The sequence below is a fragment of the Solanum verrucosum genome, unplaced genomic scaffold (assembly GCF_900185275.1).
Source record: "Solanum verrucosum unplaced genomic scaffold, falcon-dt-bn FXZP01000278.1, whole genome shotgun sequence".
In the NCBI taxonomy this organism is placed as follows: Eukaryota; Viridiplantae; Streptophyta; class Magnoliopsida; order Solanales; family Solanaceae; genus Solanum; species Solanum verrucosum.
In genome coordinates, this window is record NW_026020332.1 from 5155741 (window position 1) to 5172325 (window position 16585).

Sequence of the window (16585 nt, forward strand, 5' to 3'; positions counted from 1 at the left end):
GATTTATGATATTTACATTGAAATGAAGTCTTACCTCGAGAGCACATGAAAGATAGTGACTACAGTTCGTAATTATGAAAAAAGTAGTATTTTGATCAAACTCATTTTAATTAGCTTATAGAGAACTATTTTTATGTTGTTAATTTAGCAGGACTTTTCGATATAAGTTGATTTTCTCGTACGAGCTTGTTAATGCAATTTATATTTATTTGGTGATTTGCGAATTGTTACATTTAGATGAAGTTTACCTAGAAAGCACATGAAAGATAGCTACTATGATTCCTTATAGCTAGCAAAAAAAAAAAAAACTTGAACTCATTTTAATTAGCACATAGAGAACTATTTTTATGTTGTTAATTTAGTAGGACATTCCAATTAAAGTTGAAAAAGATGATTGATTTGTGGAAAAAAATAAGAAGAAGAAATTGGATCATTTTTTAGATTTTGTTTATTTTTTCAAAAGTCATATAAATACAAGAAATTACTTTTTAGATAATTAATATTTTAATTTAATATTTATTTATATATTGCTTAATATTACACAGAATATTAGATTGTCTTCTAAAGTTGACATAAATTTACAAAATTTTGTATCATGTTCCGACATTTTCTTGCTTTACTTTAGTTGAAAGTTTAGTAGAATCAATCTCTCTCTACCTTCACAAGATAGGATAAAGGTCTGCGTACAAATATCACTTTTAAAATTATACTAAATAAGTTAATATTAGTATTAATCTAACATATTCTCATAAACTAATTTTTAGTTTGTTAAAAAAATGAACTGTAATCTAAAAAATTAACAAATCATATGAGAAATTAAAAATATATATTAAATAATTGTCTCGAAAGAAACAACCGGCAAAGAATTGATGGAGTAGATTATATATTACCCGCAGACCAAAGTAGTTAGTATTTCATATAGAGAAATAGTGTTAGTCCTTTGGCCAATGTGTTTTAAACTATTTGACATTTTTAGAAAATATGAAGTCATTTATTACTTTTTAAAAAGACATTTGCATTATTTTTTTCTCTAATTAGAAGATGTGTGAACAAAAAATTTAATCCAAACTTCTAAACCATATATAAGTATTAAACTAAATTCACATAGATGAAAATCCTTCCACACCCTAAATTGCAAGCAATTTTGAAATTTCAGTTGGGACTTAGAAATAAAAAATGCCAATTGCTTATTTTCGTTTTTTTTTTTTTTGCTAAAACAAAACCTATTTTTATTTATTCATTAAACGCTAAAGTCTTCCCATCGCATTTTAATGGAGTAATAATTTAAACAGCAAAAAAAATATTATGGTTTGCAAACTCTAAATTTTATCTATATGAGAAACTAAAAGAATCCATTTACTTAAAATGAGTAAAAAAAATTATTAGCTTAATTAATGCGTAGATGGAATGAATTTTTTTATCATCTAATTTAGGATAGACGAAGTATTTAAAAATGCATTTTTGGTTTTCATTTAATTTAATCGTAAATCTAAAATTCAACCTTTATATATGACCAAGAAATCCTCTTTAATATAAAAATATAAAATTTTAAGAAAGAATCATTAACGAAATAAATATTGATTCCTTAAAATATAAAACTTCTACTATTTCAAATGCGATATGATAGTCCTTGATGGGACAATTCATTGAATTCTAATAATCATATATAGCTCAAGCATTTTTTTGTTGCTCCAACTGTAATTTCATTACTCCTAATGGTTGATAATTTAAATTATGTGGATCAACATTTTAAAATATATATTTTTATTGTATCAATATAGCAAAAAATGACAATTTGTGTTCGCCACATGTGTCAAATCAATAAATACATTATTCTTGTTTTACATATGATTAAATAATATATATTTTTAATAATTAATTAATTGAAACTCAAAAACATTAACTACTATTGCGGAGGCTTCACATGCACGCATGTGACATACTAGAACCGCCGCATGTGCACCGCCGGTCAATATTCTCCGGTCATTAAAGGATTATCCATTTAACTAATCTTTGTTTAAGGCAAGTTAATCCTAGATATGGAAGGTAATCGCATTGGTTGAGCAAGTGATCTTTCAAATGAGAGGTCACAAAAGTTGCACAAAATTTACGTAATATTCACTATGTCCCTAATTACTTGTCAAATTTTTCTTTTTTACTTGTCATTTTGACAAATCAAGAAATTAATTGTTTTTTACATATTATATCCTCAATTAATTACTTTGAAAAAAGTATAACTTATTGAAAGTCTAAATTTTTAATTCATCCATTTTATAATTAATTAGGGTAAAATGATAAACTCACTATGTCAATCATTATTTTCTTAATAGGTGTGTGTCAATTTAAAAGTGGACAAATAATTAGGGACAGAGAGAATATGATATATCTTTTTAATGTGATTTACGAACTGTTAAACTAGAATGTTGCACACAGTTTGCCTAAAACAAATTATCTTTTTATTTAGTAAACTATTATACTAAATCGAGATTTACAAACGAAAAAAAAAAAAGAGATAGAAATAACCAAGTAATTGATTCTATAAGAACATAGGTCAACGCATAGGCAGCACGCCTAAATTTGTGCATCATTGTGGAATAATTATTGAATATTTACCTTAGTGTCTTCTTGTCCATCATGACCACAAGACAATTAATTACTCTATTTCTATAGTTTTCTTTCTTTTTTGGTCACCTAATAATGAGATTATGGCACGATTAAACGTGATATATTGGAATATATAATCCGTTAATTAACTACTCCCTCTGTCTTTAATTACTTGTCCACTTTTCCTTTTATAGTTGTTCCTAATTACTTATCCATTTTGACAAATCAAGAATGGACAAATTGTTTTTACCTATTATACCCTCAATTAATTAGTTTGAAAAAGGTAGAACTTCTTGAAATTTAAATTTTCAATTCATCCACTTTATAATTAATAGGGGTAAAATGGTAAACTCACTATGTTAATCATTGTTTTCTTAATAAGTGTGCCAATTTAAAAGTGGACAAGTAATTAGGGACAACGGGAGTATTACTTTGTTATATTTAGGCTCGACACGCTCATTAAAAAACAATAATTGAATAATTATTTTACCATACTATTCCAATTAATTGATATTTTAGTACGTAGGATTAGTTTTTGAAAAAATATTTAGAAAATAAGTAACTAATGCTAAAAATAAAACATGAAAAGGATAATTATCTTTTCTTGATACGTTAAAAATGATAAATAAAACTGATCTTTTCAATGAAATAATAAATAAGTAAAAATAAATAAATAGAATAAAAATTTTGAATTCATTTTTATCGTCATTTATTTTTGAAAAAGACATTTTATGTGCTTGGTCCATGCAGAAAATTAAGTGTACATGAATCATGATATAGGAGGACGCATTAATTATTACAAACATAAAATAAAAGTATGGTTGATAATATTTTTGATTTTTCAATTATTATAAATTCAGATATTAGGCAGATATCAAATTCAACATATTAAATATTCAATTAATTGAAATGTGAGCTTTTGATTTCTTGCATGTAAATATATATTGATAAATTATCATAATTATTAATTGTTTCACTTGAATATGTTATGTTAAGTTTGTATCACTGCATATTCAAAGATGGATTTTTAATATTATAGCGTCAAATTCTTTTGAACCCAGTATTTTTGCCCTAGAACATAAAATTTATTTAAATTACAACAAATGATAGATAAAAACTTACAACTTTAAAAATATCAATATAAGAAGCTTACATATTGAGCCAAAATAATTAATTTTGAATCTATTTCTATATATCCTCCTTTTCATTATCCCTTCTAGGAATTCTCACCACTTTCACTCTTTTGATGAATTTAAAATCTTAAAATTAAAAATAGAAGACGATTACTATCCAAACAACTACTCTTGTTTGATCCTCCTCACTCTAACTATATTTGACTGTAATATAATTTTATAAATAATCAAAAATAAACTTTACATATTACTTAAACGATATAGAAAAGCTATTATCTTATAAAAATATTTTCTCCATATGAAAGAGATTAAAATTTTAATTTTGCAATTGATGACTCATTAGTAAATGTAAAGCCATGGTGCATGCCCTGCCCTATCACGCGTTGGAAAAGAGAAGAGACAGTGTGTGCCACAATGTCTGCAATCAAGCATACATGCTTATATCAATCAACATCATTATCCTTTCCATTAATAGGAAATCAGATCATCGTTATTTATAAATTGAATAGCAGAAAATAATATTTTTATATTAAATATAAACATAATTTTAATAATTTTTTTTTGGTAAGTTACGTACAAATAAATTCTACGGCCTACGGGACTTCCCCTCTGTTATAAAAATATCTTCTATCTTGTTTTTTAAGTATGGAATTCATTAATTTCTTTGTAAGACATATTTTTTTTTTAGGGAAATGCGTCTAAGAAAAGTTGAAACTATTGACATATTCTCTTGATTTGGTATGATTTGATTTGATTTTCAATGTGAATAAATGATGATATTTGGTTTGATTCTATTATACTAAAAAAATCAAACTGAATATATAAATATACTAATTTATAATTTGTCATGACTATAAATATGTTTTTTGTGGAGATGTTTCTTTTTTGGTAGGATTTTTGTGGAGATGTTGTACATACTTTTATTCATTAAAATGTTGTATAGACATGCTAACATGTTTTCTCTACTGTTTGCTTGTATATATTGAAGTATTTAGGAATGATTTATTTATATTATTAAGGTTATATAACTTTTTGAAAAATATATATAAATGTGAGATTGTTGTTTTATCAACAAAAGATAAATAATTGTCATATTTTAAAGTGAAATATTTCACGTATAGATATTTTGATAGATAATAGATTTATCAATCTGTTTGATTTCTGATAGACATGGACCACAATATGAGACATTGTGTATTTAGTTGATAGATACATTCCAACAAGCATAATCAGTTTGATTTTAAGGTAGACCAAAACAAATATAAATTGAACCATGAATATTAATTTGAAGGACTTCAAAATTTAAATAGTGGAGAAAAAAAATTTAAATGAACAGTAGCAATATAAAAAGAAAAAAGGGTATTCATTCTACTTCTAATGTAATACTCCCTCCATTCCATATTAATTGAATTTTTCAGGCATTTTTTATTTTTCAAATTAACTTAATTCTTCAATTTTCAAGACTACTTTTATAGTGTTCTTTCAATTTTACCCTTCATTTGGATTTTCAATGTGATGACTTCAATAAATTTGACAATAATTAATAAGGGTAAAAATAAAAAAACTATGTTTAATTTATGTCTTAATCTACTTTTCTTATAGGGTGTGATACACTTCAAAAATTCAATTAATATGAAATGGAGGGAGTAGCATATTATAGGGATCTGATTAATATCTAAGGTTTAGCCAACGTTAGGATTTTCTTGGGCCTTGTGGTGTAGTAAATTCATGTGTTAATATATTCATGAATCTTATTTATGAGTTGTTATCAATATTTGAGACATTTGACCATTTAAATTAGTAGTGATAAAGAAGCGGTAGAAATTGAATATTAAACGAGTTGAATGGATTAGATCAAACTAAATGAAATATCTAATTCCTTTATATTTAAATACAGGTTTAAAATGAATTGAGTGATAAACAACATGAATATCTAAAAAAAATTACAAGAGTGAAATTTGCTTACAAATCACGTCAAACATTTGAATAGTTTAACAAAATAAATAATCTTTTTAGATAATAAACACAAACCTAAACTCTTGTTTGAAAGAAAAAACCGTTTAATAAATAAAAATTGACAAATAAAAGAATTTTATATTGTTTTTAAATCAAAAAGAATTTCCGGCCTCAATTGTAAAGGAGAAAGAAATGGGTAAATAGCTATTTTTTGAACCGTTAGTTAAATTTTGGTCACTTCTTAGAGCCAATACGTTGACATTAGGGGCATTTTGGAGTCAAAAGGTTAACGAAGGATATTTTTAGGGAAAATTGTATATAATAGCAAATTATTAATTCAAATTAAATACTATAAATATAGTTTGATTTAATTGTACCTCATAGCAAACTGTTGCTATTTCATCTCTCTTGGTGAATCTCGCTCGCCACTCTCGTTCTCTCCCTCGCCTCTCTCATTTTTTATACAAACACAAGTGTATAAAGTGTGTTTGTGTTTGTATAAAGCGAGACAAAATTGTATATATACATATATTTTTGTTCCCCTCTCCCCCCTCTCCAAGATCTCGCTCGCCACTTTCCCAGATCTCGCTCTCTCACTCGCCTCTCTCACTTTATACAAAAAACACAAATTGTATAAAATGCGTTTGTTTAGTATAAAGCGAGAGAAAATTGTATATATACATATATTTTCGTTTCCCTCTCTCCCCTCTCCCAGATCTCGCTCTCTCACTCGCCTCTCTCACTTTATACAAAAACACAAATGTATAAAATGCGTGAAAATTATATATATACATATATTTTCGTTCCCCTCTCCCAGATCTCGCTCGCCACTCTCCCAGATCTCGCTCGCTCACTCGCCTCTCTCACTTTATACAATTGATCTTTTTGTATATGTATACCAAAACAGATTATACAATTGCTTTCTTTTGTATATGTATAGCGAAATATACATATTTATGTTTGCTATGGAGCGTAATTATGCAAACTTTGCTATAACATACAAATATGAATTTTGTGTTTGTTATATGTGAAAGTTGCTCATATTTTTACACCAAATTCAATAGTTCAAGATAACTTAGATCCTTTTTTGTTTGAATAATCATATTTCTTAAAAACAATGAAACTTTCAATGCAACTTAAAATACAAATTTTAGACATTGCATAAAAAAAGAAAAAAAGGAAAAAGGACAAATATACTCCGAACTAACGTAAATGGAATGCATCTACCCTTCGTCATGCTTTTGGGACATTGGTACCCCTGCCGTCCAAAAATTAGAGCGTATAGGTTGATAAGATTATGACACGTGTATGCCTGTTAGTATAAAAGGTATATATACTCAAGTTTTTGAACGATAGGAACACCAATGTCCCAAAAGTATAACGGAGACTATATTTGTCCTTTTTCGCAAGAAGAAAACTAACCAATGGAATGTACGTAGCTGAAATAAGGGCAAAAGCGGCAAAGAGGGTTGAATCAGAAGTTGATTGACCCGACAACCCGATGAAACCCGCCGGATCCCAAGTCAACAGTTCAATCCGTACGACGTCGTTTGAAGACAAATTATGAATCAATGAAGAGAGCAAAGAGTGTAGAGTAGATCCGATTTCGAAGAGAGAGAAAGGAGAAATTATCGACGCCGATGGAGACGATGGCGGATGCTGAGCCAGCGAAGGCGAAGCCTCGACCAATCATCCGCCTTGGCCTCTTCCTTATCTCTCACAGTTTCATTGTTAGGTTTACTCGCTTACTCTTTCTGTATCTAAACTTCATACACTTTTTGAAGTAGTAAATTAAGCATATGAATGAGAGGTTTAACGGTTTTGAGTTATTCACTGATTAATCTTGCATTTTGGTATGTATTCAGTGTGGCTTGCTGCGCAGCTGGTGTTTTTGCTCTGTTACTTTTGCCTGTTCTCGCTAAGAACACTTACATTTCCGAAAATGCCCTCATGCCTGGTTAGTTATCCTGCTATTCCTCATTTTTCTGCTGTGAAAGCACAAATTATCTCTTCAGAATTTCAAATTCCACGAATGTTAGATCACGAAAAATGTTAACGGTAGCTTGCCGTTATGGCATTGAGCTCTTGCAGGAATTTGCCCCTTGAGTTTTTGTAATGTGAGTTGGAATAAAGTTCAATTATTCAGTTTTAGAATGAATAGGGTTGAACAGAGTAGAGTGAATGTAGAGGATTGCATAGCCGAACAACTAATGTAGGATTGATTTGTAGTTGATTGATTGATTGATTGATAGAAAGCTAGTTTTATGCTTACCTTGTAAAATTTCCTTGTCCTTTCTATGAATGTCCAACTCTAGTGATTACTGCTATAAAACTTCTCCCCCTTAACCTTGGTTTGGACCATCATTTTGCAGGTTCTGCTAGTCCCATGATGTCGAATGATGATGTTTCACGGGCTAGAATGTTTGTGAACAAGGTCGTTAGCTTTGATTTCAAAACTGATAGATCAAGCATGTATGTACTTGCCTCAACATTATTTTATGCCAAATATCTTTCCTTCATGTGTCCATGTTGCTTTCTTCTAATGTAGCTGAGATCCTTAGAAGAAAACAGTTGACAAATGATAATTGAACATTGATTACTTGCTGACTGAGATTTTCTAATAAAACTATGATGTCCTTAATTTGGTGAAAAGTGTACACTTTCATTATCTCATGTAGGAGTACTCTTTCAAGATGATCACATGATAAGGAACTTCCTTTTCTATTTGTACTATTTTGGTGGGGAAAGCTAGATATAGCAAAGAGTCTACGTGGTTTCCTTTACATGTTTTTGTGCCCTAAATAGCATTATGCAATTAAGGTTCTGACTCTTTACACCCCTCGTTTCTTATGTCTTCTTCTCCTTATTCGATAATGGAGCAAACAGAATCTTCAGACAATAACTTAATAGGGAAACTTTTCACCAACATAAACCACTGTACATACATTGAGGTGTCTAAGGGGGGAGTAGGAAAAGTTTATTTGAGATCAGTAGTACCTTTGTAAGTCGTTATTTGTTTATCTCTACTTTTGACAGCCTAATTCTACTCTATATCTACATGTATATCTAAATCATTCCTTTGTTTCATGGATGTAGAGGAATTCAAGATTTGGTTGCACAACATATAACGGATTTGGGCGGTGAAGTTAATTTTCACAAGTTCCTACCTCAAGTGAATAAGTTTAACCCCCTGCATTTTTTCTCCAGTCCTGATCAAGGAATAGCTCAGGAGAATTATACTTGTTCATCATATGGTATCAATACAGTTGGATTTATAAGAGCTCCACGTGGTGATGGGAAGGAGGCTATTGTATTGGTGACCCCTTATAATTCTGTTAAGACCAGCATGGGCGAGGCTTTATCACTAGGTATTGCATACTCAATTTTCTCCCTGCTCACTCGAGTGACGTGGTTAGCTAAAGATATCATATGGCTTGCTGCGGATTCACAGCATGGGGAATATGCTGCAGTTGCTGCGTGGCTAAGAGAGTATCACACACCATCATTTGATAGTTCTGGAAGAAGTCTATTTGAATCAAATGCGAGTCCAACAACTGGAAGAAAGAGACCCAATGATTTTCTACGTGCTGGCACAATGGCTGCTGCCCTTGTCATAAAGGTTACAGATGGCAGTGAGAAAGCAGAGAGAGATGTTCTCAATTTATATGCTGAAGCATCCAATGGACAGATGCCAAACCTCGATCTGATCAATGTTGTGAACTATTTGGCTGTAAATGGGCAACGATTACGGGTGAAGGTTGAGAAATTAGAGTCATTGCTGGACTCTTGGTGGTTGAGAAGTCTGGCTGAACTGTTTCACAAACTGGGCACAGTGGCTAGAAGTTTGAATCCCCAATGGAACTTTGGTATTTCTGTTGCAGAATATATTGAAGGCACTGCTACACTTGCTAGCTCGTTATATAATCAGGTATATACTTCAAAATGACACTTCTTTGTTAACACCTAAGAGGTAACACTTTTACTGGTACATGCTTTCAAAACATCCCATCCCCCCAAACCCTCTAGAAAACAGAATTGTGGCTTGTTGGTGGTTGGATTGTGTGCTTCCAGTTGTGGGAGGCTACACGTTTTAGTCACAAAAAACATTTCAAAGTTAGAAAAATTAGTCTTTGTGAATGTTAGGTAAGTTACTCTGTTGGATTTCTGATCATATGTTGCAACTGTTACTTTATTTTAGGCACTGGGTGTTCCCACAGGTCCTCATGGTGTTTTTCGAGATTATCAAGTTGATGCCATTACTATGGAGATCTCAGCAAAACGTGTAGCAAACTACAAAAACCGACCAAACGAGTTACTTTTGCAAGGTGGCAGGTCAGTACTCAATCCCCTTCTCTCCCCCAGTGTTATTATAAGCTACCTCTTAGTGACAAAAAGCATGCAAAGCGCAGGATTATTGCTACATGTGTGAATCCATTGTGCTTTAAGAGAAGTATGCATTTAGTCAATAATGATCCGAATAAGAATTGGTACCATTCTAAACAAGAAAAGGTGGATTCTTCAAATCTCAGTTTAAAAGATTAAAAAGTAAAGGGGAAAAAAGTAATAGGATTCATCTCTCACGTATGATCGAAATTCGAACGTTATCTTTGTTGTCCTCTTATTCATCTAGTATTTGTGACATTTATTCTTTGACCACTCATGTTCCTCTACTTCTTTTGATTTACTTATTCCTTTCCTTCAAATATATGACTTTCTTTTTCATCCAATGTGCAAGTCCTTTTCTGCTGCTACTTTGAGTTTCAGGGCTTCTCTTCTTCTTCCTTTTCCCCCAACTTTTTAGTAGATTACTAAAGTAATCTTATATGAAATTGAGTGCGGCAAATTAATTATTTTATGGTTAATTTATTGAAAAATGAAATATCAACTGTGATTGATGTCATCTTTTGACGCCTTCTTGAAATCATATGTAAGGTGTTTCTTTGAGGAGTTGGAATAAATATTGTCATTTTCGTATGTTGGAGGTTTAATGAGTTAGTAACATTAATTTCAACTTAATTATAACAAATACTGTAAATATTTTATGTTTGCATCACTCTGAAGAAGCGTGTTCTTCTCTTCTTACCAATTTTAATGCTTAACCCTCACAAAATGTTCAATGTTATCTTACTTTCTGTGGATAAACCTTATTTTTTTCAAGGTTTATTTAAACGCTTTTGAAAGGACAAAAATGGACTCATCAAGTATAAAAAAAGGACAAAATGGGATAAGGAATGCTATTACTAGAGAGGGGATGGTCATTTTAGGGCATCCCCTGAACAGAAAAGGGAGGGCCAATTTGGAACGCTAGAAGTGGTTTTTTGTTTGCTAATAATTGGAAATCCACCCCCCCCCCCCTCCCCAATTCATAAATTATATTAATAGCACAACTAATTTGTCTTTCAAAATTTCTTGTCTTGTTGCAGATTGGTTGAAGGAGTGATCCGTTCTGTAAATAATCTGCTTGAGAAGTTTCACCAGTCATTTTTTCTTTATCTTTTGACATCTCCGAATAAATTTGTGTCAGTTGGAGTCTACATGATACCGTTTGCCTTGCTTGTTGCTCCTCTTCCAATGGTCGCAGCTTCTCTTTTCGCTGATTCTACCAGAAGGATTTCTGGGATAGAAACGAAGGTCACATCTTCTCCAGCTTCTTCTGATATCCCAGCCATCTCATTTCGATCCTGGAGATGGCTTCATGCAGCAAAGACCGTGTTTATTGTCCACTTTTGGGGTGCCGTTGTAACATTACTTCCACATTTTCTGTCTCTAGTACAAGATTCACCACCTCTGACCAACCTCTTAAGCTGGATTATCCTTTCAGCATTCATCCTCTTAATCTTGCAAGCGATTCTGGGTTCCTCCTTTTCTCTTCTACACATGAACCGAACTCAAGGAATGGAATGGACCCTTTTGAAATCAGTCACAATTGCTGCCGCCTGTACTGGACTTTGCATAATGTCAGTCATAAACTTTGCAACTGCAGAACTCGGCGCACTTATGCTGGTCCCTATGTGTTTAATGGCTAGACCCTTGATACTCGATGCTAAAGCTAAAACGTTGAAGTCATTTATTAGGGCAGCATGCAATGTAGTGTTAATATTTCTGGTTTTTCCTCCTGTAGCTTATTATTTGTGGAAAGGAGCTTTAGTAGGTCTTGACAATGCAAGAGTTGGTGACTTCTGGAACTGGGTTGAGTCTCTTTGGACATGGAACAGTGCGACATACATATACATGTGTATGGTTCACCTTCCATGCTGGGTTTTGTGTGTTCATACATTAGTGTATCCTTGTTGATACACTTCAATTTTCCTTTCTTTTTGTATTTGTATACTAGCAAAATGGAACTGGGAGTACATTTGTTGATCCATCATCGTCTTCGTCTTCGCTTCTTTACGAGTATTTGGCTTCTCATACTGTTAACTGAATACATAACCATCAGCTCATCTAATGGTCCAGGAGTAGGAATATATTCAACTTGCTGCCTACATTCTGTAAGATACACGTGAAGGAATCGTTTATTTTAAAAAAAAAACAAAACAATCAGCAATGGCGTGTAGTCGGACAAACGTCCAAATTCATATAGTGTTACAAGAAAATTATTTCAATAGTAGTAATAATAATTTAACTTTTGAATATGTTAAAATTGTAATGCTAATACTAATTACATCAATTTTAATATTAATCATAGGGATGAGTCTGGTGACTTTCATGAGATGATACCTCAGATGTAGAGCCGGCAAAATGGGCTTAGCCCATGGGACCGGCCCAACCCTACCCATTATTAGGGTAAGGTTGGAATAAGATTTTTTAAGTCAATTTAAAACTGGGGCTTATAAGCCCGACCCATGTAAGCCCTTGGCCCTTGAGGCTTGATCGGGGCTGGGCCGGGGTCGGCCCAAAAGCCAAAACTTTTTATTTAAGAGTAATTTACAATAATCTCATTAGTGTATAATCTAATTATTTGAATACACGATTTGTTGTAATATTATGAATCTTCGTACCCAGATACATGTATCTTGGAATATATGAACTCAAAATTAGGTTAATTTGTTCTAGATACACTTTATCCAAGTAGATTAACATGTATCTAAGATACATATACAAATCTCGCAACCTCGCCTCCCTCCCATCTTGCTTGTCACTCTTTTCTCACTCGTGTATCTGATATGCGAGATACATGCTAATTACATTAGATTTTTCCTAATGTTATTGAAACAACACCATTATTTGCCATATTTGATTTGAAAATCTTCTCATTTTCTTGATGTTATAGAATTATAAATTTTTAAAAAAATAAATAAAAGAAGGGCTAGCCTGCCCCAACCCTTAGCCCTTCTAGGATCGGGTTGAGCATTTTCAGGCCCTACCAAATGAAGAGCCGGCCCTCCCCAGCCCTTCAAATTTCTTGTCCCGCGAGGCTTGGGGGGGGGGGGGGGGCTGGGCCGGCCCTTTTTGACAGCTCTACTTAGATGTCACTTAACTAAGGGTGATTTTCCTAGAAAGTCTCTTAATTTTGTTTTATAATTCAAAAGTCAATTAACTATGAGTATTTAACCTATAAAAGTCTCAACATATTTAGTTGATTTTTCATTAAATTTTAAGCAATTCTTTTAAGAAATAAAAAGATTATTTTAATGACTCAACCTGCTTAAAAATATAATATTGACTCTTTTACTTTACCTTTGTTCCCTCCCAAATTATTCTCTATTTTTAAATAATTGAATTTATATTTGTTTTAGTTGATACAGTTAAAATTTTAATATACATTTTTTGAAAAAAACATATAATCTTAGTGATAAAACAGTGGACCCCAAAAAAATTACACTCCTTGCGCAATTGTCCAGTTCCAAAAATTTTAAATATATAATATATTATTTATTTAAAACGATTCACATTTTTTAACATGTTGAATTTTAAAATTAAGCGCAAATACAAAAAAAATCTGTTTTAAAGTTCCCGCCAAAGAGTTGAATTGTTTTACTTTTAGAAAATTGGGAAACGTGCTGTTGTGTTCAGTGTTCACACTTGACTAACAATGGAGTAGTACTCTAAGCATCATTTTCTGGGCAACTGATTATTCCATAGGATTCCTCCAACCCCCCATTATACTTTTCCCTTGGATTCCTCTTCAATTTCAAAATATATTACCCTTCTGTTCTTATTTATATGTCGTTCTTATAAAAAATATACGGTTTTTGATATTAGTTATTTTATAAAATTAATGCATAAATGACATATAATTGTTTCGTTTGCCTATGTTGGTCAAACTTTGAAAAAACTTAATCAAACACTAATTGTTACTTATTTAAAAGTGATTTTAAATTTTTTGGTCAAATACATAATACTATTTTTCATCATTTATTTTTTAAAAATAAACTAATTTTAAAAATATGACCAAACAAACTATTAATATTCCTACCACAAATTTAAAAAGCTTAACATTGTATGTCGAGTTAAATAAGGTTACATAAATTGCAACAAAATATAATTAAATTCGTACGACTAATAATGTTTTGACCTTAATGGATGAGATGGAAAAATAAGGTCCAATAATTGATGTTTATCTTTGTGCACTTGAAAATCAAACTTAACTATGTTAGGCCAATCAATAGGAATCTTTATCCTTGTATGTTTACTAAATTACTATAGTTTACGTATATGCTCTCTCCGTCAATTTCTAATTGTCATAATTTTCTTTTTAGAATCAAATGATAAGAATTTTAATTAATATTTTACGATATATTTTTCATAATATTAATATGCAAAAAATTGCAATTTATATACTTTTCGTATAGTTTTTGAATGTCTATTTTTTTTTGTTAAAATATCGAATTAATGTATATAATTTAACTTTGAAAATTAGTCAAATTGACTTTTAAAAAATGCAACATGACAACTAAAAATGGACGGAGGAATTATTATATATCTTTGGGATAAGACACAAGTACCCCCTAGACTATGATCGAAATGCCATAGACACACTTAAACTTAATTAAGGTCTTATTACCTCATAAACTAATTTAAAATTGAATAAATACACCACAAACGCGACATGACATAGAGAATGCATACTCTCTTGAAGGCAAGTGATGAGTACACAAATTGGACACATGTCATTTTTTATTGGTAACTTTATAATTAGTTAGTACACATATTTATTGATATTAAAATTTATATATGTTTAATTAATTTTATTTCTTTCTTTGTAAAATATTTATTTTTATTTCTTTTTCACTTTTAACTTTTTTTAATTAATTTATCATCTTTTCACTTTTAATTATTTTTAAAAATTATGTGTATTTTTTTAAATAAATAAATAAATAAAAAGTGTCCTTTGATTTTAATGTTTTATTTGATTTTCTTCACTTATTATGACATCTGCTCAAAATTAACTTATTTTAAATATAAGACATTTGTAATAAAATTTGAAATCAAATCAAAACGAAAGACAAAGAAAATAAAACCAATAGAAAAACAAAAGAGAAAAACAACGAATGAAGGTAAAAACAAGTTTCGATAAAAGGTAAAAAATTGTTTATTAACTTAATTTAAATACAAGATAAAGAGATTTTTTTAAAAAATATAAAACATTAAAAAAAATTGTAAAAATAAAATAACTTTTTTTAGAAAAAATATTTATACACGTGACAACACATGTGTACAAATATAACCAACTTGGATGGTTGAAGATGCCGCGTCAGCATAAAAGGTGCACAAAAATACGAAAAAATGAGTTTGGGAGGGGGAGGGTAATATGACCCTAGTTAAGTTTTTGTGTGTCTATGAAATTTCGGTCATAATCTAGGATACCTGTGCCTTATCCCTATATCTAATTTATTTACTCTCTGGCTAATAAAATCAGTGTCCCTACACCAAAACAGATAATGATTGATCAAATAAACTACTCTTTCTTGGCTATAATATAATGGAAATGAGATGAATTAAACTATTATCTTTAGTCTTTATTTGGGTTAGTCAAAGTTCATCATTCCATTTGAGGTTGTTGAGATGGTTGATTAGAGTTACCTATGTATTAAATATTAATAATGTATAAATTAATTATTTATGTATTGAGTTTTTTGTTTTTATTTTCTTTGTTCTAATTTAGGTAGGGTTGTTTGTATGATTATAAATTATTTAAAAAATTTAAAGTTAAATTGTTTTTAATTATAAAAGCGTGATCTTTTTAGAGATAGAAAGAAAGATGGCTCACATATTAAAATAAAAAAAATTCAAAAAATAAATAAATTTCTTCGCAACTTACACATAGAAATATTGATTGTGTGGGAAAAAATTGGGATCAAAGTATTCAATAAGAGTACAATTTTTATTTGTTTTTATTTTTCACCTGGCATTTGGATTCACATTATAGCCCGATTAGTTTGGATCCGTGCCAAATAGGACCTCAAAGAGTAACACTCCCATAAAGAATTTTTATATACCCAAAGCTTGAACCGAGACTTTCAACTAAGGGAAATATAAACCTAATTATTGAACCACATCTTTTGATGTCAGTATATAAACTTTATGTTTAAAATGCTCACTTTGAGTCTGTTTGGATTGATTTAAAAGTTGATCAAACTTATTTTTAAGTCATTTTTAAAAAAAAAATTGGAAGTGTTTGACAAAATTAAAAAATAACTTAAAATAAGTTTAAAATGACTTAAAAAGTTAAAAATTAAAAGTTGAACTCTTGGACTCTTTCTGCTTATTATTTTTTTAACATAAAAATCATTTAAGTTTAACTTTTAAAAACTACTTTTTTTTTTCCGGCCAATCATTAAAGTCTCTCTTCTATAGATGCAGAATTATTTAGAGTTGTCTTTTTTGTGTGTTTAAAGATAAGATTTAAAAAGAGATAATTTTGGGTGCATGCATAGGTGCTCCCAACG

At 30.4% G+C, this 16585-nt stretch overlaps 2 protein-coding genes across 3 annotated transcripts in view; both read left to right on the forward strand.

Annotated features, from left to right (window-relative positions):
- LOC125836709 (MYB-like transcription factor EOBII) overlaps window positions 1-16585 on the forward strand; it is a 95411-nt gene that overhangs the window by 3334 nt on the left and 75492 nt on the right. The window lies entirely within an intron of this gene.
- LOC125836706 (uncharacterized) lies at window positions 7173-12058 on the forward strand. 2 transcript variants are annotated; one of them, XM_049515920.1, is made up of 6 exons: window positions 7173-7428; window positions 7559-7650; window positions 8066-8165; window positions 8790-9621; window positions 9892-10025; window positions 11117-12058. In XM_049515920.1, exons 1-6 carry the CDS (start codon window positions 7334-7336, stop codon window positions 11985-11987), a joined length of 2124 nt encoding a protein of 707 aa, XP_049371877.1. In that variant the 5' UTR covers window positions 7173-7333; the 3' UTR covers window positions 11988-12058. The 2 variants fall into 2 exon arrangements, with proteins under 2 accessions (XP_049371877.1, XP_049371878.1); XM_049515921.1 differs by lacking the exons at window positions 7173-7428; window positions 7559-7650; window positions 8066-8165 and adding an exon at window positions 8552-8694.

What these genes read in the sequence shown, in the direction of transcription:
- LOC125836706 (XM_049515920.1), top strand. Translation starts at nt 7,334, where the DNA reads ATGGAGACGATGGCGGATGCTGAGCCAGCGAAGGCGAAGCCTCGACCA. An exon ending in TCTCACAGTTTCATTGTTAG is followed by an intron (nt 7,429 to 7,558) that starts GTTTACTCGCTT and finishes GTATGTATTCAG; the next exon opens with TGTGGCTTGCTGCGCAGCTG. An exon ending in AAAACTGATAGATCAAGCAT is followed by an intron (nt 8,166 to 8,789) that starts GTATGTACTTGC and finishes TCATGGATGTAG; the next exon opens with AGGAATTCAAGATTTGGTTG.